The sequence below is a fragment of the Antechinus flavipes genome, chromosome 1 (genome assembly GCF_016432865.1).
Source record: "Antechinus flavipes isolate AdamAnt ecotype Samford, QLD, Australia chromosome 1, AdamAnt_v2, whole genome shotgun sequence".
NCBI lineage: Eukaryota > Metazoa > Chordata > Mammalia > Dasyuromorphia > Dasyuridae > Antechinus > Antechinus flavipes.
In genome coordinates, this window is record NC_067398.1 from 717,567,685 (window position 1) to 717,592,883 (window position 25,199).

At 50.6% G+C, this 25,199-nt stretch overlaps 1 protein-coding gene across 2 annotated transcripts in view; it reads right to left on the minus strand.

Annotated features, from left to right (window-relative positions):
* Nucleotides 1–16,909, minus strand: part of DGCR2 (DiGeorge syndrome critical region gene 2) — an 80,028-nt gene extending 63,119 nt beyond the window's left edge. For both annotated transcript variants that reach the window (XM_051973194.1, XM_051973193.1), the window contains exon 1: nt 16,556–16,909. In XM_051973194.1, the coding sequence (XP_051829154.1) occupies nt 16,556–16,634 (79 nt within the window). In that variant the 5' untranslated portion in view covers nt 16,635–16,909. The remainder of the gene's footprint in view (nt 1–16,555) is intronic.
* Between the last annotated feature and the right edge of the window lie 8,290 nt (nt 16,910–25,199).

The following is a 25,199-nucleotide window of genomic DNA, read 5'->3' on the forward strand; positions in this document are numbered from 1 at the left end:
TGCTGCCTCCCTCCCAATCCAGGCCCAGGCTCCACGCCCTGAATCAGGCCATCCCAGAAGCAACAATCAGATCCCTGCCATTCAAAAGCGGACATGACTTTAAGAACATTTCTCAATTAACTCTGAGGTGTATGGGAGCCCTCTCCGAGGTCATGAGCTAGGGCTTCGATCCTAAAAGATTTGCTGCCATGTTATGAAAGGCGCTCACGAAGACACGAAAGGTGGATGGGAATGACCACTGAGCCACAAAAGCATAAGGAGCCAGAGAGGGAATTGCCACCAGAGCTAGGACTCTCAGAGAGCACAGTCAGCATCCTTCCTGTTAGCCCTGGGAGAAAGGCGGAGCTGGGGCAGGAAAGGAGGGGGAGCAGCAGGCAGGACATGAGGGGGAGCAGTGGACAGGGCACTGGGAGTAGCGGGCAGGACATGAGGGGGAGCAGTGGGCAGGGTGTAAGGGGGAGCAGCGGGCAGGGCACTAGGAGAGTAGACAGGGCACTGGGAGCAGCAGGCAGGACGTGAGGGAGAGCAGTGGACAGGGCACTGGGAGAGTGGGCAGGGCACTGGGAGCAGCGGGCAGGGCAGAGGGAGACAAGAGCCCCAGGCAGAGACCTGCATCCACCTCCTGCCCAGCTGACAGCGTTCTTCGGCAGCCCAGATAAGCAGCTGGACAAAGGTCTCGATTGCTAATGCTCAGAAATGGCTCGTCCTCCTCCAGGAGTGTTATAATTCCCCAGCTGGAAAAATGGTCAAAGAATGTGAACGGGTGGTTTTCTAAAGAAGACATGCAAGTCATCAATAGCCATGTGAACAAATGCTCTAAATCACCAATACTTATATCCGAGAAACGCTGAGGTTTCATCATACAACCCTCAGATCAATGAAAACAAAAAGCAAAATGACAAAAGTTGGAGGAACTTCAGAAAAGCAGGCCCCTTGAAGCACTCCTGGGCCAGTTGCGAACCCGTCTAGCCATTCTTGAAAACAAGGTGGCACTCTGCTCCCAAAGCTAGTAAACAGTGCTTATTTTATATCCCACAATACCACTACTCAGCCCGTGCCCCAAAGAGAGCAAAGAAAAAGTACCAAAAATATCTACAGCTGTACTTTTCCTATGGCAAAGAAGCAGCCTATCACTAGAAAGCAGTTAAAGTTATGATACGGGGACGCTACCAAATAGGATTATAAAAAATGATAAAGGGGCTGGTTTCTGAGAAACCTGGGAAGACTTTGAATGAAATGATGCCGTGAAATGAACATAACCAGGAAAACAATTTGTATAACAACCATCCTGTAAAGATAAAAGACATTCAAAGACTTAGGAACACTGATCGGTGCAAATGATCAACCAGAATTCCAGAGGCTCAATGCTGAAGCATGCTACCCATCCTTCTGACAAAGTTGCGTAAAGTTAGCATGCATTCATTAAGTGCCTACTTTGTGCAGGTACTGTGCTAAATGCCGAGTATGCAAAGGGAAAGCAAAAACAAGAAGGGGGAAAAAAAAAAAAAGTGGAGCAGTAGGCAGCACAGTGGATAGAGCAGCACTGATCCTGCAGTCAGGAGGACCTGATTCAAATCTGACCTCACTTAAAGTTACTTAACTGTGGTGACCTTGGGCAAGTCACTTAACCCCAATGCCTTATCAAAAAAACAAACAGAAATAAAAACAATAAAACATCCCATATTCTCAAGGAACTCACACTCTAATAAGGAAAATAACGTGAAAATGATCATGTCCAAACAAGATAAATACAGGACAAATCTGAGACAATCACAGAGAATGGACAGTGTCCATTTTTTGGACACTGTCAACAATAGTGCTATATAGTGTGGGGAGGGGAAGGGAATATCTGTTACAAGAATCTGTTTTTCCTTCCCCTCCCCACACTATATAGCACCTATCGTCTGCCAGGCCCTTTCACGATTCATTTGATTCTCCCAAAACCCCTTTGAGGTAGATGCTATTATTATCCCACTACAATGGAAGAAACAAAGGCAAATAGAGGATAAGTGATTTGACCAGGATCTCACGGTCAGTGACTGTACAAAGCCACATTTGGATTCAAGTCTTCCTGACTCTAGACCCAGTCCATTCACCATCAGTTGAGGAAGGAGGCAGGAGAAAGAGATTTTTTATTAATTAAAAGAAAAATTGATTTTAATTTTTTAAATGGCCAAAAGAGTCTAATAGCATTGCTTTCAAATGATATCATTTCAGATTGAAAATAACTCTCAGAGAGCTGTATCTAATCAAAAATTCAATTCCCAACAACTTCCACTGCACATCCTGAAATGGACCACTGGACAGTTCTGGAACCCAGTGCACATCTCAAAGCAGACTATGGGACAACCCTAGAACCCATTGCATATCCTGAAGCAGACTATGGGACAGCCCTAGAACTTACTGCATATCCTGAAGCAAACTGTGGGACAGTTCTAGAACCCAATGCATTTGATGAAGCAGACTATGGGACAGCTCTAGAACTCACTCCAAGTCCGGAAGCAGACTATGGGACAGTTCTAGAACCCGATGCATATGCTGAAGCAGACTATGGGATGGCTCTAGAATCCATTACAAGTCCGGAAACAGACCACTGGAGAACTTGAACGAATCGCTCAGTTTTTCCTTACAAAAAGCCTGCATTCACACCTCTCCAAAAAATTTTGAGGGCCTCGAGAGGCGGTACATTCTCCTTCCAGTGAGGGCTGTCCCACTTGCCCTAAATGGGACAGTGGGGATTCCTTCCAGACTCTGACTAAACTAGATGGAGAAGGTTCTCTCCAACCCTCAAATTCAGTGATTTGCTGAAACAGCCTTCTTGCACATGAAGGTCTTAAAGGAGAACAAAACATCCCCACTTCTCTTCTTCAGGATAAAGGTTCCTAACCCACACTAGTTGACTAGTCCCTCACCATTCTGATTATTTTCCTCCAGACACTCCTAAAAGTTCCATCCAGAACTGAACAAGATACTACAGCAGTAGCATAAATACTCAAGGCAGCTCAATATGCCTTTCCTAAAATAAGCTGCTAGGACAGGTAAAAGTGGCTCAGAGGGTCTGATTCTGATCCCCCGATTCAGATCAGAAAGACCCGAGTTCAAATTCAGCCTCATTCACTGACTAGTTGTGTTACCGCTGCTTTCAAATCCCAGAATTTCCAATTTGAAACAGCTCTCAGAGAGTACCCCTGTAACTAATCAAAAATCCAATTCCCAACAACTAATCTAGTCTTTACTTAAAAGCTAAAAGCCATCATGCATCCCGAAGCGGACCACCGGACAGCTCTAACTACTCTGCTTTATTTACTCGTTTGCTTCAATTCTTGAGCTATAAAATGAGTTAGAGAAGGAAATAGCATCTCTGCCAAAAAAAAAAAAAAAACCCTAACTGGGTCAGGGAGAGTCTGAACTGAAATAACTGATCAAGGACAAATTAAGCTTCACTTCTAATCTCATCACCGTGCAGCTAACTCTACCTGGGATATTCGGACACCTGGCGACCGCCCTCACCTCCTCTCCCCTCTAACTAGAGGCTGGAGGATGGAATAATAAACTCCTTCCAAAGCCTTCCTTTAGAGAGGGCAGACACTGGACCTTCAAGCTTACCCAAATCTCCACCTCAACTCCATTTAGTTTCAACTGCTGGGAACAAGACGCCCTCATGTGGAGCATCTCCAAGTCTCTATCCCCTTCCCAACTTCCTTTTGTACTATTAGATTTGTATCATTAGATTATAAGCTCCTCGGGGGTAGGGGATATCTTTTTCTGATTTGTATTTCACGGCTTAGCGCAATGCCCGGCACAAAGTAGGTGCTTCATAAATGTTTACTGAATTAAGTGGAATTGAAATGAATCAGACAAGAAAAACGACCGACCGCTTCCACTTTCTAGGTATCAAATCTCTTTGCCTTCTCCTCTCTTTGCCACCCACCCCTTGGAATAATGCAGCCCCCTTGTGGGCTCCTCTCCTGTCATTCATCCAACGCCCCCTGTACAAAGCTGACACTGCTCTGCTTAAAACTTTTCAAAAACTCTTTAGTCAGAAGGAAGGAGGTAGGAGGAGACTGAAAAAAGGCAGCAGTCAGTCAGTCAAAAAACATTTATTAAGCACCTATTAGGTACCAGACACTAAGTGCTAAGTGCCGGGAATATTTTCGCTGGTGGTCTTTCTCTGTCCAAGAGAAGATGATGTCCTGATTTGAGTGGGAACTAGATTTAAGCGAGGCGGTTCTTCTGATCTTGGTTCTGCTTGGCTCCTTCCCCCGAGGAGGGCACGCCACGCTGGGCGCTGCTGTGCTGGGGTCTCCCGTGTCATACAATCACTTCTAAAGTTCTTCAGAGAGGCCTTCAGATTGTCCTTTATCGCTTTTTCTGTCCACCTTGTGAACATTCGCCATGTGAGAGTTCTCCATGAACTGGGAGGAGGAGGTGCCCTTGGCAGTAACTGGGGATGCAGGAGAGAGGGTTCAGGGAGCACCACAGGAAGTCGTGTTTGAGACGTGTTGTGGATTTTCCGTTTAGAATATCTGATAAGGAGGTGCGAGACTGGATGTCAGCAAAGACTCGGGACTGATCAGAGATGATCCCTGAATCCACAGGAGCCGATGCAATCAGCCAGTGAAGTGGCACAGGACAGAGCCCTGGGGGACACCCATGGGGAGAGGGCGTGAGCTGGGGAGAGGGCGTGAGCTGGAGGAGGGCCCGGCTGGAGAGGAGGAGCACTCAGAGAGGGAGGAAGGGAACCGGAGAGCCCAGAGGGGAGGAGGGAGTGACCACAGGAAAGTGAAGGGAGGGATGGATGAAGCCTTTGGAGAGCGGGAGGGAGGCGATGAGGGGGAGGGCTGGTGGAACTTGTGTCAGAATGGGAGCCCGCTTGGGACACGTTTGGCAGGGTCCAAAAGCCAGTAGGTAAGGGGGCTGGGGACTTGGGAGGCACTGGGGAGAGAGAGGTCAGAATGGGATAAAGCAGAGGGAGTGGCCAGTCAGGGACGCAGGGGTCAGAGGTCACGGAGCTTAAAGGGTGAGCAGAGACAAGCAGGACAGCCTTGAAACCAATGAGAAGGATTGACTGCACTCTTCCTTTCAAAAGTCCAAAGTGGAGATGGGCAGTTCAGAGGATCTTTTTTCTACACACAAGAGAAATGCTCGTTGGGGCGTTTTAGGCCCTTCGCTGACCCCAAGCAGGCCCTGCCCCCATTTCCAGTCTCCCTCTTCACTTCTCCCAGGACCTTTCACTCTGGCCAGTCAGGACTACTTTTATTCCTCCCATGGATCGCCAACAGAAGGCCCCGGCCTCTGCTTAGGCAAATTCATTCCCTTCTTTCTCTTCCACAGACCCAAAAGTCTCCTACAAAAGGAGTGAGGCCTTCATTCAAGAGACCACCAGGCAGTGCCTAATAGGCTTGGGGCTGAGGAGAGACAACCAGGTCCAGAAGATCCAGCAGTGTCGGATGATGCTGCACAAAGGGTACGGAGCAGGGCCTGCAGGAAGCTTCCCTGATCCCCCCCCACCAACAGGGGACCTTCTTTCCTCTGAACACAAATAATCCTCGATACTGCTCTCAGGCCATGTTCCCTCCTATTCTTTGGCTACTGTGTATCCAGTGTAGCGTAGTGTAGCGTGTGTGTCCGTGTGCATCCTTGACCGCTCTCCCGCAGCTGACCATAAGCTCCACGCTGCCAGGGGGAGGGTCTGAATAGCTTTACAGGATCCTCCACCACACAGAAACACAGATCTTTGCCCCACGTCGATGCTAAGAAATATCCATTAAATTAAAATACACAGATTGGAGCTTTTCCACAAAAAGTCAACATAGAAATTGAGCATCCCTGTCTTTTCTGGTTCAGAACAGCAGTATTAGAATTCGTGCTCCAACCTCTCCACAGAAATGTGGGCCTGTAAATATGCTCTCTACCTACTTCACTGTTCTTTTTAAAGGGATCGGGCTCCAAAAGGCCATCAAACTGTGCAGATCCTTTGATCCAGCAGTGCCTCTACTGGGCCTGTATCCCACAAAAAAGGGAAAAGGACCCGCATGCGCAAAAATATTGTAGCAGCCCTTTTTATAGTGGTAAAGAACTGGAAATGGGCTGGATGCCCCTCAGTTGGAGAAGGGCTGAATAAGGGGGGATATACGAATGTGATGGAATAGTATTGTTCTATGAGAAATGACCAGCAGGAGGATTTCAGAGAGGCCTGAGGAGACTGACAGGAAGTGATGCTGAGGGAAATGAGCAGGATCAGGACATACATGGCAACATCAATATTATATGATGATCAATTCTGTTGGACCGTGGCTCTTTTCAACAATGAGGTGATTCAGGGCAATTGCAATAGACTTGGGATGGAGAGAGCGTCTGCACCCAGAGAGAGGCTGTGGGGACTAAATGTGGATCACAACATGGTATTTTCCACAAACTTTGTTATTGTTGTTTGCTTGCTTTTTTTTATTTCTTTCTCATTTTTTTTCCCCTTTTGAGCTTTTTTTTTAAGGCAGCGTGATAATCGTGGAAATATAGTTAGAAGAATTGTACATGCTTAATTTTACTTACTGTCTAGGGAAGAGGGGAGGGAGAAAAATTTGGAACACAAGGTTTTGCAAGGGTGAATGTTGAAAACTATCTTTGCACGTATTTAGAAAAATAAAAAGCTAGTATTTTTTTAAAAAGCGGGGGGAGGGACAAACTTAATCATCCAGAGTTACCTAATAAATAGACAAACACAGCACTTCTAATATGTTCCTCAACATCGTACCCTGGAGAATTTACAAAACCCCCAAAATTCCAAGTACCAACTTTGGCGACCCCATGATTCTGAAACACGGAGTCTCAAGATTTCCTCGTGAGAGCAGAATCTTGGTCAACCATCAACAAGATAAGATTGTGCGTCCAACACTGTGAGATCCTGCTCACAAAGGAGGGCTGGGCTTTCCAAGCACCAGAAAAGCTCAAATTAGGCTCACAGAACCAGAGAATTTAGACCTGGAAGTGACATGAGAGAGTATACACAGATTGGGCCCATCCTCAGCAGGATCAAGCATCAGCAGGAACAATAAGGCCTCCGAATGGTCCTCAACAACAGAATACATCTTTGCCACCACATAATTAAAGGAGAGATAGCAGAGCCTGATAAAGAGCTTTTGATTGGCTGGAACAAAGCACCACTTTGTAGGTCCCAAAGTGCTCTGGGAGACATAACAAAAAGAAGTTCATTCAGTGGCCTTCTGATGATAAAGCAGGGAGATGGTGGCTCACCAAAAGGGACTGCCATACTCAAGAGGGCACTTCCACGTCCAGGAGGGATTTTCTGGGCAGGGGCAAAGTCTCCAGGCAGATGGCACTGTGCCGAGTGCCCCCCAAGCGTACCGAACCTTTGAGAATGGATCCAGAATGATTCCCAGGAGTCTGGCCTGTCCATCACACAGGCAAGCCTAAGGGATGAACGGCAAGCACCCAGATGTCCGTGTGCATTAGAATGGATGCCCTCAAGAGCTGGAACAGAGGGTGCCAATGGCCAATGAGTTGGGTCTGGAACTAAGCTCAGGACGGCAGGCTGGATGCTCCGGGGGAGAGGCCACGGCTCCTTTCTTGTCACCAAGCTCCAAGGAGAGCAAGGCCTAGTGCCTCTACACTAAGATCTTATCAGTATGGGGCTTAACGGTTTCTTGGGAAGCCTTCTCAGCCCCAGGGTTGCCAATGGCTCTTCCCTCAGCACCTGGGACTGAAGTAAGGATCTGAAACACAGCTCTCTCTCCCAGGGGGTCAAGTCATGTCTTCTCTGGACCTATTTTCTCATCTATAAAATGGGGATAAATAGTATAGAGACAACCCCTATCACAGACTGCTGTGGGAAAGCACTTGGTGAGTCCTAAATGCTCAGTTATTGCTTCAAACAGGCCCAATGACTCGGGTCTCTTCCTGGGGCCTTTTGTGTCTACAAAACCCCTGATATTCCCCAGCTGGCTCCAAGGGTCCCAGAGCTCTCTGACCTTTCAAGAAAAGCTCTTGCCTCAGGAGCACAAGGAAGGAGGACCTGGAACATAATGCTGGTATCTGCCTGCTTAGCATGTCAGGTGGGCACAGAGGAAGCTCTCACCCCTGGAGGACAGAGCCGGTTTGGCCCCTTCAACCTCTGCTATGGAGGACAGAGCCAGCCTGGCCCCCTCAGCCCCTGCCATGGAGGGCAGAGCCAGCCTGGCCCTCTCACCCCCTAAAAGAACCTACAGGGTAGAAGGGGGAAGGAGCTGGGCAGAAAGCATTAGGAGGAAGACTTCCCTTGGTTTTGTGTCTTTATTCACCACTGTATTTATATAAAAAGTTGGAGCCTCTGTAAACAAGGGAACGTTGCCTCCAAAGAGCAGAACAGAATGGAAGACAGATACCCGGGTGCAGTCCCAGAAGTTGGCGTTTTTGGTACCACTGGTTCCGTTCTCCATGGCCGGGGGTGCCCCTCTCCTGGGGCCCACACAGCCTACTGAAGATGCTCTTGAGGCACAGAAGTTACAGGAATGGACAGACTGCCAACTGGGGCACAAGTGGTTTTGCCTGAGCTCTTTCTGACCAAGAAGTGAAGACATTTCCATCCTACTGGTGAGGGGCAAAGGGGAGAGAAAGGTTCAGGCTCGCTCTCCAGTGCTTGAAACAAAAATCTCCCATAAAGTGGAGATCAGCAGCACACATTTACAGGCCAGATGGAATATATCACACACGAGTGTTTTTATTAGCATGGAAAATGAAAACAAGCTCAGAATTCTATCCAGACCAATAGAAGAAAGTCACTGAGTTCTCTGAGGGGGCACTCTGGCTTCTCAATCCCAGGGAAGGGCTGAGAATTCAACGATCTTAAGCTTAAAAGGACTGCACGCGGTCGATCAGGTAGCCTGCTGTGTTAGGGACGGGGGAGGTGATGGAGGAAGGGAGAAAAATTTGGAACCCAAAGTCCTACAAGAACGACCGTTGATAGCATTTGCATCTTTGTTGTTGTTTACTTCTTTTTTCTCGTTTTTGATCTGATTTTTCTTGTGCAACATGCTAATTAGGGAAATATGTGTAGAAGAGCTACAGAGTTTAACATATTTTGGATTACTTGCCGTCTAGGGGAGGGGATGGGGGGGCAGAGAGGGAAAAAAAATTCGGAACACAATGTTTCGCGAGGGTGAACGATGCAAACTATCTTTGCGTGTATTTGGAAATAAAAAACTATTCAACCAGAAAGAAAGATTTCAAGTAGCAAAGAATCATAAACGGTCCCAGGAGATTTAGCATCCACCACCTTTTTTTTTTCTTTTTTTGAAAGCTTTTTATTTTCAAAACATTAGGAGGATAATTTTTCAACACTGACTCTTGCATAGCCTTGTGCTCCAAATTTTCCCCTTCTTCCCCCCACCCCCTCCCTTAGATGGCAAGCAATCCAATATATGTTATACATGTCAAAATATATGTTAAATCCAATATATTTAAACATATTTATACAATTATCTTGCTGCATAAGAAAAATCAGATCAAAAAGGAAAGAAAATGAGTAAGAAAATAAAAGAGCATCCACCACCTTAAAGGAGCAGGGATCATTCCAAAAGCTAATCTTACAACCAAGAGAAATTGACCCGGGAAAATTAACTGTATCCCTACAAGAGAATAAAGAATCTCCGATGAAATAAAGGACTTCCAGACGTTCCTGAAGAAAGAAAACCAAAACCGAGGTGAGTAGAAACTTTAAACTACAAACACAAGAGTAAAGAAAGACATAAAAATGTTCATATGAACAAGTGGGAAAGAATTTATAATGATGAGGGGGTTTGCATTCTCAAAGGGAAGAGGAAGGATACAAGTATCCATAAAGTCCTGTGACGATAGCAAGTGTCTTAGAGAAAGTCAGGTTAAGATAGACATCCTAGAAGTGATATTTGTTATGTTTTCGTGGTCTTAAAATAAAAAAGGGAAGTAAGAGAGTTAAGGAATACACTAGAGAAGAAAAAGGAAGGAATAGAGGGAAGGAAACTAAAAAAAGGAAAGCAAAGAAAAAGATATTATTAAAAAATGAATGTTGATAAGTATCTTTACATGTATCTGGAAAAATAAAATACTATGGAGAGAATTAGTTGATCATCTGACTGCCCCCAGCAAGACCTGGATACCCACTCCCTCTGACCAAGCCAAAATGATCATAGAGGGGGCAAAGGCAAGGTCAGGACAGAGTGGATGAGAGCAACGCCAAAGGATGGAAGGCATAAGAGAACGGTATGATTGGCTCAGATAGACGGGTCACCGGGCGGGAGCCACAGACGGTGAACAGCCGGGGCTTCCTTCCATCGGTAACCCAGAGCAGGGTAAGGCGGGCCTGCAGCACGGTGGCCGGACTCCCCGTGACAAACTTTTGGGAGGATGGAACAAGAGTGACATAGGACGGACAAGTCTGGACGGGCTAGAACTAAAGTAACAGGGAACTCCCAGATCAATGAGATCACTGATCCATCTGAGTATGACATAAGGCAAAGCTCACAGGCCTCAAAGCAGCAGGGCCTGAGTTTCCCACCACGGCGCCTCCAAGGGGCCCGGACAAATCCTCCACTTTTTCATCTCTGAGATAAGGACCTGCTCACGCGCTTTGTAAATCGAAAAGAAATGGGAATCACTCTTTGGGAAGGGCCACGGGCAGCAAAGAGTCGCCAAGGCGGGACATCAGTCTAACACTGTGATACTCACAGCACAGTTTGTCTCCCTTGCCTGAGTGAAGCTCAGTAAGATCAAAGACTGGTCACGAAGGCCGTCAGCTATTTAAAATTGCTTCATATGGTCTGAGGGGCCGGGCCGGGCGTCTCCTTGGACACCCCCTCACCTCCCACCGGGCTACAGTCGCTGCGGATTTCTGTGTTTCCCCATGTCCCCAGTAAACTCCTGACTGGACCTTCCCAATCGCCCTAGTTGCTCCCACCTCACCAGTGCCCTCTGCCCGCCTCCTGGAGGGGGGAGCCTCCATTTAACGAGGGGGCCGGGAGGGACATCTCACCTCCCACTGGGGCGCACTAACTGCTTCATGTGGGGTGGGGGGAGGTAAGGGACCTTCCTCACTCCCGCCTTTTCACAGCCTGCTTTTATGTTATCTGTCTCCGTTAGGCTAGACGCTCCTTGAAACAAGAACTGTCTTTTCGCCTCTCTCTTTGTTCTTGTAGTTAATGAGCCATCCAAAAAAAGGAACGCCGGGTCAGACCAGGGATGACAGAATGGGACTTTTAGCCGAAGCTACAAGATCTGGAACGAGCATTCTAACTAACACCGGTAAAAACTTCAGAGACTCTGTGGCCAAACTGGCGACAAAAGAACACCCACGGACACTACAAGGTCCATAAGCTCCCAGACATCTGCCCAGAAGAGCCCGGAGAAGCCTTCTAGTCCAATCCCCTCACTTTACAGATAAGGAAACTGAGGCACGAGCAGGAAAGGAACTTGTTCAAGGCACAGAGACAGTGAACAGGAGCCAGCACTGGCAGCCAGGCTCTCCCTCTGTCCCACTTCCCCAGGCAGCTGCTGGACAGCGGCAGGCCACAGCCGGAAAGGCCCGGAGGTGCCCGGGATCCACCCCAGGCCTCCTGCCCCTGGGGCCAGCACACCCCCACCGAGCCCCACTGCCAGTCAATTCCACGGAGACCCTTGATAAAACTAGATGACAGGAGCTCTTCTCAGAGACGCCTCTGCTTCAAACACTGCTGGAACTCAAGGTCCAAAGGCAGAAATGGAGTCTCTGTCCTCAAGGAGCGGACGGCCCCTCGGGAGGGCAAACTATGATAATGGCTGCAAAGCACAATGTGGACCTCACTTCTCCCTGTGGCTTCTTGCTGCCTTTTGACCCCTTGGGGCGCCGGGAGTGAAGATCCAGAGGGTGGTTCCCCTCGCTCTAGAACATGCCACAACAAAGGCTGGATCTAAGCTGTGCTTTCACCTGCCCCCTTCCCCACCCTCCCATCTCTCTCTCTCCTTTCCCTCCCCCACTGCTCCATCCTCTTCCTCCTCGACCTTCCTTCTGGGCCCCAGCCCTCGGCCCCTCAGTCCCCTCTCTTCCCAGGCCCTTCCTTTCCACCCCTCTCCAAGCTCAGAAACGCTTGGGGTCTAAGTCAGGACCTCTCCCTCCCGGGCTGGGACAGTACTGCCCCAGGTTGCAGGTAGCCTCTCTCTTCCCTTCTTCCACCCCCCTCATGTCACCCCACACTCAGCCCTTTCCAAGAAGGCCCCAAAGGGCCTGAGTGCCCGGGTGAGAACCCCAGTTCTGGCCACCCTTCCCTGGACTCCCTACAAAACCGGTGCCCACCAGCCCATCCAAACACCAACACGGGCTCTTGGAGATTTCAAGGGTCAGAGGGAGGTAGAGAAGGGCCGCCAACTCAAAGAAAGCAGAATTTTCTAGCAGTAAAAAGCCGTCTTAGCCCTCCACCCCTCCTTTTAGGGGAGGGGAAGGCCACTGGTGTGGACCCCAAATATCCCCCTGCAGCCCGGAGATGGAACCTACAGACCCTCTTCCACTCAAATCAGCCCAAAGCCCCACCTCCCCACCCATAGGGTGCCCGAGCTTCCTGCTGCAGGAAGCCTTTTATCAGCTCCACTGTGGCTCATCCCTCTGGTCTGAGAACAGAAAGTCCCCTCACTCTCCGCATCCACCCCTGGAGACCTACTTCATGCTCTATTGCCTGAGTCTTCCCAAGAAACCCAGCGGGCCAGGGTTCACGCGACCCCTCAGTTCAGACGTTTTTAATATCCTGACCATGGCCAAGGTACCGGGCCGGCCCCGGGCACGGGTACAGGCAAGGTGAGGGGGAAACGCTGCCTCTGCCCTCAGACTCGGGGGACACAGTCCTGCTGCCTCAATATTTCTTCAAGGCTCCCCCGAATAACGAGCTAGCCAGAGACGGGAGAGGGAAGGAGGGAAAGGGACAGAGCCGAAAATCAAAGTGCCGAGAAAGCAAAATCTCTCAATAAATTAATGGATAATCAGCAAGTTGAAAAGGAATCTATGCTAACCCTCAGGGAGCTGACATCCACGGTGGGCGTGCAACAGCACAGGTAGCAGTTAAGTTTGACGGGACCCCACGGACACCGGGGGCCCATGTGGACGCCGCCGGGAAGGCACCCAGAGCACCTAGCGATACCAGGCTTCGCCTCCCCCTCAGCTCGGCAAAGAGGCAAACGGTGCACGGGGCGAACGACTGAGGGGCGCGCCAACGGACTGTCTCCAACCCGTGGGAAGCAGGCCCCAAGAGGGACAGAAGGGGCTCGGTCGGGCGCGCGCTGCTCTTTGTGGCCAAAGCGGTGACATCACTGGGTCGGGGATGATCCGGCCCATTGACTAGCGAATGATCGGACCCCCTGGGCCAGGAATAGGATTTCTGTACCGTTAGAAGAAGCTTGGGGAGGGAGAGGAAATGCAGGGCCCAAAACCGTGAAGGAAAACAAGGCGGACAGACGGCGACATTCGGGACGCTGCAGAGACAGTGATGACCCGAAGGGCCAGTGGGGAGACACATCTCCCGTCTCTTGGCAAAGTGGGGGCCCCCAGGTGCCCGATGGGGCTCCCTCAGGCGGGGTGGGGCACTCGCTCTGCTCAGCACGGTTCTTGGCTGCCTTCAGTCGCTGGCAATGACAGCCACACGGTGTTCTGTTTCTAAAAGAGCCTCAGCAGACCAGACGGCCTGTTAGCACTTTAAAGTAAGTTTTCAGAACGTCCCGGGGCGGTCCGGGGGGCAGCGCTGGGCACAGCGGGGAAGATAAGGAGGTGGGGGGAGGAGAGCTGGGAGCAGCGAGAGGGGCTCCCGTGAAGCCCACAGCTGGCGCCCACTCGGGCAACGGCAAGGGCCTGGCGGGGAGAGTGGGCAGGGCTCTTCCGGGCTCCCGCTCTCCTCTCCCGCCTGGCAAAGCCTTAACTGAAGTTACGGAAATGTCACCATCTTCACACCTATGGGGATCACCCACCCGTCGTCCCAGAAAACTGGGAATTCCCTCGCCCTCGCTGGGACAGCGCCACCTCTTAGTAACACATGTGATAACAGAGAACGTGATTCGTCACCTCCACGGGAACTGCCACAATTTGGACACGACCTTTTCCTTCCGTTCTAAAACTTGGGTCATCACTACCCCGAATGACTGATTTATTCAGGCGACGGCGCCCGCAGAAGGTTCTCCAACCTGACTAGTGCAGAAGCCGCCAGCCCCACCCCAGGGTGAACCACTTGCCCCAAGGAGACGGGGTGAAATCTGGGCCATGACTAACCTCCGAGGTCGCGTTGTGACGCGCCCCAGAAGCCCCAGCACGGCTGCCGGCACGCAGTCAGCATTCCAGCTGCTCACCCTGGAAGGCCGGGGGCGCCTTCTTGGCCAAAGTCGTCTACACAGCTGGGAGAGCCCTCCCAGAACCCGAACCGGCATTTCCTCAAGGCGCCCACCCGGGCACCAGAGTCAGCCACGGGAGGGGCACAAGCCAGTCCCTGACCCCAAGGGGCTTCCGGTCAACTGCAAGTGAAAGGGCAAGTGCCCAGAAGCCTCTAATCCAAGGCAAAAGCGCCAGAGAAAAAAGGCAAAGAGTTAAGGGGCGTAAGGCAAAAGGTTAAGGGGCATACAGCGAGGCTTAATCAATGTGCGCTGATGAATTAAACTCTCTCCAAAAGGGGGGAAGATTCTCCCTTCTGGCAGGAATTCGTTGCCACGCTGTTTGCCAAGCAGGGGTCAATCTCATGAAGTGACCAGCAAGCCCACACACAGACACCCAAGAATACCCGCTGGAGGGGCGGGGAGCAGCCTGCCCCTCTCGGAGCCCCCTCCTACTCCCCGGGTCCTCCTGCCCAGAGGACGCCTCCTAATTCAGCTTCAGGACTTTTTCCCTTCTCTAAGCCCAGCTTCCTTGGAGGAGCCTGCCCAAATGCTGCTTTCTCCCCGGCCCTTCTGCTCTGGGCCCTGACCTCTGACCTCTCAGTCCCTGATTCCCAGTTCCCCAGCTCCTGGCCCGTGGTCCCCAGCCCTTCAGTCCCTGGGCCCTGACCCCCAGTCTCCTGCCCCCAGTTCTGGGCCCTGAACTCCATTCCCCTGTCCCCAGCCTTGGGCCTCTCATCACCAGACCTCCGCCTTTGGTCCTTCATCCCCAATCTCCAGGCCCCCAGGCCCCGTCCTCCCTGACTTGGTCCTCGCCTTGTCCCACAGCCCCCCATCTTCTCCGGCCCCGTGGGCCGCTCAGCTGGGTACAGGCCTCTCTCCCGTGGCGCAGAAGTGGCCCAGCCTGGCTTCTCAGCCCTCCACAAGGTTGCTCTTCAGGCAGGACCTGCCGAAGACCCTCACATCCGCTGCGTCCAAATCTGGAGCCTCCCTCTGGAGGGGCTCTCCCCTGCACCGGCTCGAGAGCATCGCGGGCCTCCAGGAGTCAGAGAGGGCTAAGTGCCCCCCGGTGACAGAATCACAGACCCTCAGGGACGAGGGCAGGCCTTGGGGACCCCGGCGCAGGCAGAGAAGGCCGCACATAGTAGGTGCTCGCAGATACTTGTGGAAAGGGGGGCCAGACACAAGGAACTCAGCTCCCCTGGAGGGAAGGGTCCAAGCGTCCCACAAACACAACAGGGGTCCCCTCCTCCCACCCTGCCCCGGAAGGAACGAGGGAAGGCTCCCAGGGAGTGAGGCAGCCCTCTCTTGCTGGGCGGCTCTCACTGACAGCTGGGCCCCCAGGAACTTCCACCCAGGGGGCTTCGGCTGTGTCTCTGGGAAGGGGGAGCACCTCCCACAACCAAAAAGGAGGCGGCCGGAGACACGGCCAAGTGACCGGCAGGTGGGGGACCAGGGAACCAAGTGGGGGCCGGGTCCCTGAGAGATGAGCGAGGGCGGTGACCGGGAGCCAAAGCAATCCCGAAACTGTCACCGTCACAGCCCCGCGACCGAGTTCAGGACAGGGAAAGGATCCATGGCCGGGGAGTCAGGTCATCCCGCACTCATTAAGCGCCCCCTGTGTACCAGACTGGGGGTGAGGGAGGAAGCCAACAGAAAGGGACCAGCTGGAGCTCTGGGGGCAGGGGCGGGGCTTTGCCCGTCTTTGGATCCCCACTGCTTGCCACAGTGCCTGGCACCCAGCAGACACTTAATCAACGATTACCGACTCGGCAAAGGGCTAAGACAAATTCCCCCAAAGTGGGAAGGGGTCACTGGGGTTACTTTGGGTTGCCCTAGACCCAGGCCCCGCCCCCATATGGCTCAGGTTCCCGCCTTCATGCTCAGGTCCTGCCCCCATGGCTCGGCGCTCCAGTCCTTCAAGTTTAGACCCCGCCCATCAAAGCTCAGACCCCGCCCAGGTTTCCTTCCTTCACACTCAGGCTCGCGCCCCCCCAAGGTTCAGGTTCCCGGCTTTCAGGTTTAGGCCCCGCCCATCATGGCTCAGGCCCCGCCCCCACTTGGTTCAGGCTCCCTTCCTTCACGCTAGGGCCCCGCCCTCTCAGGGTCGGTTCCCTTCCTTCACACTCAGGCCCTGCCCCTCGGCCCCAGGCCCCTGGCCCCGGCTGGGGCCCTTCGGGCCCTCGGTCTCATCCTCAGTCCTCACCTGGGCGCAGCGGCTCGGTGCCGGTGAGCACCAGCAGGAAGAGGAGCACGAAGGCGCCGCTGTCCGCCTGGGGCACCATTTATCCTCCGTTCATCCTCCGCGGGCGGCGCGGGCCCACGCCGGACCCCGGAGCGCTCCGCTCTGCACGGGCTGTGCCGCGGGCTGGGGGTGGGGTACGGTGTGGGGGAGTGGGTACGGGCTTCTCCGGCTCTCGCGCCTCCAGGGACCTGGGCCCGCGCTTCCTCCCTAGGAGGCCCCACACCTAGTGATCAGGCTCGAGTTCAGGCTCGAGCTCGGGCGCCGCACAAGATGGCGGCCATCCCGCTCCGCTCACAACAAGCCGCCTCCCGGCCCCGCCTCCCTCGCGGACCAATCCGCACGCGCGTCGGAGGCCGGGGGCGGAGCCTCAGGTGCTCATCTGCATACAGGGGAAAGGCATTTTGGCCGGGCTGGGGAGGTCAAGAGGCGCTCGGCGGGACTACGGGCACTGTGACCCGCCCGCGAGGCAGGGCAGCGGCCGCCAAAATGTCCCAGAGACAGATTGCCGGGCAAGAGTCGCAGCGGCCATCCGAACGAGGCTGCGGAGAAAGAGAAGCAAGAGCAGAGGAGGCAGGCTTCCCCCCACCCCCATTCAGAGTGGTACGACCCTGCCTGAACCCAAGATGTATGGGGCGGGGGAGCGGAGCCTGGGGAGGCGGGCCCGGTCGGGGGCGGGGCCCAAGATGGGGCGGGGCCGGAAAGGCGAGATTGAAGTTGTCAGACGCCTGTACAGATGGGCGAGGTGCCTCCCGCGGCCCGGCCCAGCCCCTCCCCTCCCGCTGGAGAGGCCGTGCCTCCCCTACATCACGTCCCCACACTGTGCCTCCTTTTCCTCACCTGTAAAATGGGGGCAGTATCATACGCCCCAGAGGCCTCCGGGGACACCCTCCTCATTTCCCTGGGGAACCAAGGGAAGCCCAGTGCGGCCAAGGGATCTCCCGGCCCGAGACAGCCCAGCTACTAAGCCTTCAGGCTGGATCGGAGCCCAGATGTCCCACAAAGGTCAGCGTCCTGTCCGGCTGGAGAAACAGCGAACATATGCGGGGACGGATGGATGGACTGACGGACAGGTGGATGGATGGATGAACAAACGGATGCATGGATGGACAGACATAAGAACGGACATACATAAAGGGCCAGAAATAGACTGAATGGACAGACGGATGGATGGATGGTCTGATGGATGAACAAACAAGGATAGACAGACGGATTCATGGATGGACAGACAAACATAAGTGGACATACATGAGGATGGATGGACAAACAAATGGATTTTGGATAGACGGACATGACGGACGGATGAATGGATGGATGGATGGACTGATGGATAAACAAACAAGGATGAATGGAAAGATGGATGGATGGACAGACAGACATAAGAACGGACATACATAAATGGCCAGAAATAGACTGAATGGACAGACGGATGGATGGATGGTCTGATGGATGAACAAACAAGGATGAATGGAAAGATGGATGGATGGACAGACAGACATAAGAATGGACATATATAAATGGACAGAAATAGATTGAATGGACAGACATAAGGATGAATGGACAGATGGATGGATGGATAGACAGACATAAGGATGGGTGGATGGATGGACTGACAAGACAGGTAAATGGTCTAATGGATGGATGGGGATGGACAAGTAGATGGTCTGATGGATGTACGGACAGATGAATGGACAGATGGTAGAGGGACATAAGAATGAATGGATAGATGGATGTGTGGACAGATTGGATGGACTTACAGCAAAGACAAGAAGAAACTGGGCCACGGGATAGCTCATGCAGAACTCCATTTATTAGTAAGAACAAAGCTTATATATTTTATAACAATCTTGCTTCCTTTAGTTATTTTTCATGACTTGTTTTTCTCATTTCTCATGGTTAATGTTTAATGTCAAAGCCATTCTTCAGATGTCTAATGTACCGAGAATAAGATTAAGATCATGTTTCTAGTTCCTGGGACAGGGCAAAACCCTGGATTGGAGCCAAGTTATGACCGCATCACAGCTACAGCTGGAGCAGGTCTGCTCCACAACATATTAACCCTAAAGATTCCCCACAATGGATGGATGGACAGACAGATGGTCTAATGGATGGACAGGCAGAAGGATAGACAGATGCAGGAATAGATGGATGGATGGACAGATATATGGTCTGATGGAAGTATACAGGTAGATGGTCTGCAAATCCTACTAGAATCTTCCTAGATGCCTCATTGCTTCATCAAGTGGCCCTGGTTCTTGAAGGTTTTGTGCAGGAGGCAGTCCTATCAAAGTCACAAAATCTCAGGGCATCAGTAATCAATCCTACAGAATCAAGAGTCTCACCTACAACTTAACACAAATGGTTAGCTGAGCTTAACCTGTGGATCAATCAAGCAGCTTTTCAACAAGCATTTATTAATCATCTACTAGGTGCTTCTTACATCTAGTATGTGCTGATCTACAAACAAAACTATCACTCTGGGTATTCTCTGGTTACCCCTATGCTCTCCCTATTCCACTCTAACCACTGACCTCCCCAGCTTTCTTTTGTCTCAAAAATCCCACATTCTACAGGAAGATTTCCCCAACTCTTCATCTCAGTACTTCTCAAGTTCCTATTTCTCCTGTTCACATGGACTATTGTGTCCAACATGTGACGGGACCTTCTGAGCTCATATTGGTCTGATCAACCAATCAGACCCCAATATGAGGTCATGTTGATCTTCAATAACAAAGGACACCAACCATCCAACCATTTTTCTTTATAGCTTGCCTTGTCTTTTTATGTATATAAATATGTATATTGTCTTTCCTATTAGATCATAAACTTCTTAAGGGCAGAGACTTTTTTGCTTCTTTTTGTATATTGTCTTTCCCATTAGACCATAAACTTTAGGGCAGAGACTATTTTTTGCTTCTTTTTGTATCTCCAGTGCTTAGCACAGGGCCTGGTACATAGTAGGTGCTTAATGTTTATTGAATGAACAAATGAATCCGCTAGCCCTGGGGACATAAAAAGTTAAACAGAGCCTGCCCTTTCAAACTATTCTTACATTCTACAGTTCCATTAAGTGAAACCCACTACTTCCTGCAACCACTCTGCATTTGGGGAGACATCCAGCCAAATGTGTCCCTACAACTTCCACTCAGGATTCCGATCACGCAGACTTCTGGGCCCTATCAGAACCATTTCCGTCTCTCTTCTGTGAGACAGTCCTTTTGCTAGCAGCTCCATATTGCTCCGAGGTTTACAAACTGATGAACCATCTTATTTGATCATGACCACCTAGGTGATAGCCACTATCATTATCCCCATTGTGTGGATGAGGAAACAAGCAGAAAGACTCCCAGGAGTGACGCTGCATGTGTCCATGGCTGGATTCCAACTTATCTTCCTCCAAATCCTACTCTCTAGGCACTATGCCACTAAACTGCTCAAGTCCTAAATCTTCTCTCCCACATCCCTCCAAAATCCCATCCACCCTAACTGCCATCCCCTGGACACACTCTAGTCAGTGCAGTGTCCAGAAGCAGGTATTGCATCACCATTGTGTCTGCATCCCTACATTAGCACATTGTCTGGCACAAATTAGCAAATGTCTGATTTGTGTACCTATTTTATATGCCTTTATACCTGCATGTAAAAATTTCTTGGGTAAAAAGGGGTTGCAAGTGGAAAAAGTTTAATTAGCCCCCACTTAATCAATAATCAATTGAATGTAGGGTCAATGGATGATCACCTAGTTCTAGATGCTCTACCTCTCAAGGGCACAGAAATGCAGGAGTTGAAGCTTTTTATTTCCTTTGTTACCTCACTGTTGACTCAGAGCTCTGGAGCTGGTTCACATGCACGGCTGCCTACGTGTTCCTCCCCTGGGGTTTAGAAGTTGACTTTGACCCAAACATAAAATTTTACATGTATCCTTATATTTCCTTTCCTCCCATGCAGCCCTTCTCATCCTTCCAGCTGATCAAGGTCTTTCTGGATGCTGCCACTGATCTAACATGGCTTCTGAATAATTCTCTGGGGGTCAGTCTAGCTAAGCACAGAGAAGTTCATCACCACAAGGAAGGTAGCAGATTATCAAGTCTCCATATGAATTAAGGCACAGCCATGAACAGTGTTGGGGCAGAGGAAATCACAGAACCTTGAATCAGATGGGAGATTCCTGATTAGAGAAGTACCAACTTTAAGTAATGCCTTCCAGTGCCTGGTGGGAGCCCGTCCACCTGAGGAATCCTGGCGTGAATCCTTTGTAAAACAAGATAGTTGCTAGGCTAACGACTTAAAAGTCTGGCCTTCTGCAGCAAGGCTCAGGCCAAACTTCAACCCATGTAGGTGAAAAAGTGGTTACTGTTATAACCCAAAATTGGGCTCTGCCTCTTTAGGATTCGAGGGGTCCTTTGAAAAGTAAAGGCTTCCCATGGTCCAGTTTGCTCCTTAGCAGAGAGCCAGTTTCCTGCTCTTAGAAAGGGGTCCCTGGGGCATCCCAGGAAGCTCTAGATTTTACGAGCCAGAGCAACATAGTGAGCCTGGGCCCCAGAAAACCAATAAACTGTGTGAAGCTAGTCATGTTCCTTGGCTTCTCTGAACCTCAAGATCCTCTTCAGTCCATAGAGGGCTGACCATTTCCCACCTGCATCATGGGACCACTGAAAGGCTTTGAGAAACAGACCTGAACACAGCTCCTAAGATGTGCAATGTTCTCTGGCCCTTGCCAATGGAGAAAGGTAATTTAACTTAGAGATCAGAAGCAGGAACAATGAAGCTCTTGAAAGGCAGGAAGGGAAGGGACCCAAGGGGGACAGACTACCTGTAACATAATCAACTCCCCATCACCAAAGTCTCCAAGCATTGTCTGGCCGGCCACCTGTCAGGGAAGCTGAAGGGAACATTGCATCCGAGGTTCCGGCCAACTCGAGCCACTTCCATTATTTAGGCCAAGTCTTTAGTTTGACGAAAATGAGATCAGAGTTTAGTGACTTCCCCAAAAGGATCCAGGGAGTGTCACAGAGCCAAAATTCAAATCCACATCTTTCAAATCCAATGCTCTTTCCACTATACTGTGTTCCTCCAGAATCCTGTGTCAGCCAGCAAAGTCCACAGTGTTCACAGGGAATCAGGAAGGGAAGAGTGGCAGCCTAAGGCCGAGACTGCCTAGAGTAGCAGGTGAGCAGCTATCAAGATCCTGGGGCAGCTTTCCAGTGTCAAGAGCAAGACCTAAATGCCATGAGGGGAGCAATGCCTGGGGAGATGGGCAAGATCACTGGAGAGAACTCCTGAGCCAAGGGGATTGCCATATAAGGTAGACAGCAGTGGGCACGCCCATCTGTAAGACACCCTAAATGAAGGTTCCCACTAAGTTTTGGGCATGCCTTTGTGTACATTTGCTGAGAACTATGGAATGTGTTCCCAGTTATCCAATAGGTCTCAGGAAGCATTCAGAAGATTGACAGTTTTCCTAGTGCCTTAATGAACATCCTTTATGGTGGGCCTGTTTACACCCTGGAAACCTGGCCAGTTCCTGGAGTAAACATCTTCCTAAAGTAACACATACTGTCTTTCATGGACCTCTTACAACAGAGCATCCCTCTACCTAAGGGGGGTTGCTCTGTCTCACGAGTCATGTCCCAACAGAAGATATTTATAGTGCCTTGTTCTCAGCAATGAGAAAACCCCTTAATGGAAAGAGACTTTTAGAACTTAAGTTTGGTACCATTTGCCTAACACTCTGAAAGCGATGACCCAGGTTCTCTCAATTTTTGAAATTCAGATGTTGGTGCTTCCTCATAGTGGTGATGATCTATGTTATCTCTTATATTGTCTTGGTGATCACTGTGCTTGTTAATTGTGTGTTTTTATAAGTTTCCTCTTTTTCTCGTATCTTGTTTAAATCTAGTTTCTGAGTAGTAATGTAAATTTCATTTCATCTTTTTAAGTCTCTGCCTGTTAAATGTGAAATCCTCAAATCCTACACCATCACTGAGAATGTCCATCATGACCCCCAAGCTGAGCAGCAGTTTCCTTTCCTTGGGATGCTCCTGGTCACAGGTAACAATGTACATACTCCATCAAGCTCTGAACTCCAAAGAGGCCCCAACATGAAATGCACCCACCTGCTCACCCAGGAAAAAAACAGATTGGCTGCCTAGAATATGGCAGGCAGCTCTGTCCTTGTCCTTCAGCACATCTTGGCCAAACATTGACCGAGAAAATTCAAACTGGAGGAGATCAGCTTGTTCTACCTCTGGGAAGTAACAAAGCTCTTTTTGTAACCCCAAGCTTTTCCCTGTAACAAGACCTTCTTGAGCCTCCTTTGGCAAGGTTGCAACGTGCTGGAATCCTGAAGCAGTGGTTGCTGAAGACACCCAGACGACAATAGGGAGACCCTGGGCATGAAGTGGGTGAGAGGAATGCAACAGGATTCTTTACAAGGTGAAGGTGGTGCCCCATAAAGGATGGCACATCACAAAGGATGAGCTCATTACATAAGGAAGGCAGGGACAAGGACAGCCAGGCAAGGGAGCATCGGGGCAGTCACTTGTACAATGAGAAAGAACACCTATGTTGCTAGATCACCTCTGTCTAGACATGTATTATGGATGGGGGAGCAGAGGCCAAAAATGGGGAAGAGAGTTGCCCCAAATTCCACACTGGATCGGTCACAGTGCAGAGTCTCATATCTCAGTTTGCTGTTCTTCCTGCTACACAGCATGCTCCCCCTTAGTTTCGTGGGGAAAGGTCCCATGCCCTCCATTCCAAACCATTAGTTCTCAAAGGATCCTTCATTTCTGCTCTTTATAGAGCTGGTCACAGCAGGGCCCAAGGAAAAGACTAATGAGATCCAGCACTTAGCACAGCACCTGGCATACAGCAGGCTCAGAATAAATGCTCATCATTTTTCCCCTATATTTTTCTGAGGGTCCTGGTCGCTGTCTCTCTCTGATCACTGACCAAGAATATCTTTTAGGAGACAATGACAATGACAGTGAATTATTTTCTTTTTAGGTTGATAATTTGTATCAGGCCTTCGGGTCTCCAAAGCCCTTTTCTTAGCAGATCTGGGCTCATGATTCCAGTTCTGCTACGGCCTACCTGTGTGACTGCCTCCTCACCCAGGCAGTGATCTCGGAGGCCCCTTCCAGCTGCACCGTAGCCTACCTGTGTGACAGCTTCCCCACCCAGGTGGTGATATTCTCAGATGCTCCTTCCAGCTCCGCCATGACCCACCTGTGTGACTGCTTCCTTACCCAGATGGTGATCTCAGAGAGCTCTTCCAGTTCCACCACAACTTACCTCTGTGACAGCCTTCCCACCCAGGAGGTGATCTAGAAGGCCCCTTCCAGCTCCGCCACAATTTACCTGTGTGACTGCCTCCTTACCCAGGTGGTGATCTCAGAGATCCCTTTCAGCTCTGCCACGGCCTACCTGTTGACTGCCTCCCCACCCAAGAGGATGTTCTCAGAGCCCTCCTTCCAGCTCCACTACGACTCACCTGTGTGACCGCCTCCTCACCCAGGAGGTGATCTCGGAGGCCCCTTCCAGCAATAAATCCACACATAAGGTTGTTTCAGAAACATTGTGGATCTCATTTGATAGATGAGCTCTGCTTCCTTCTGCAACTGTACAAAGCATCTGCCCCCAAAGGCGGCAAACAGGAGCCAAGGCTGCCAATGCAGGTGATTGGGGGTTACAGACTCCATCCAGCACTTCTGAAATCATATCTGCCCTGTTCAATCCCAACAGGAGCCGGTCCCACATCAGCCCATCCTCCGAGGAGAGACTGGGAGATACCCCCTAGGAATTTGGCTCCACAAATCCATCCTCCCAACAGTTGCCTGAAGGCTCCTCCTCCAAGCAGCCTTCCCTGACCTACCCAAGAAATTTGACCCTCCTCTTTCCTAGCACAGCACAAACTTTTGTGGAAATCCTTTGGGCCTATGTCTCCCCTACTTCTTCTGGAGCTGAGAAAACTCAGGAAAACTGGTTTCCAGGTATCTGAGGAGCTTTCGTGGGAAGAGCCTTATGCTACTTGGTCCATGAAAGAAAAGTAGGAAGTGTGTATCCATCGTTCCTCCCAATCTTGGCCTTCGAATTGGTTATTCCTATTCCTACAACTGATTTTTTTTTAATATCTTAAAGTCCCTTGAAAATGGGAGAACATTAATATTCCTGATTCCTAGCATTCCCATGTCCCTGCCCCATCCTGGGCCAGTTCTGACTTTCTCCATATCCTCTTTGGGGGAGGGGAGCATCATGGCCACAAGCAGAAATGAACCCCAAATGAGAGCTCCAAGTCTCCGCCTTTAAAAGGGAAGTGTGTCCAGCCCAGGAACAGACAGGAGCCAATGGAATCGAAGTGCTCAGAAGAAGGCCAGTAATGTTTCCATCCCCAATGTGACTGGTCCCTTCTCACTAAGTGACCCCACGGGCCCTCAGCTCATGGGTAAGGAGACACACAATCCCAGAGACAGAGATCCAAAACTTAGGGCCCAGGACCAAGAGAATCCTTGGTACCTGAGCTGCCTCAGGTTGTGCCCGAAGAATCCACAGAAGTCAGCAGCTGACTGGATGGGGGAGGGAGAAGGAGAGGAAAGCGTGGAAGATG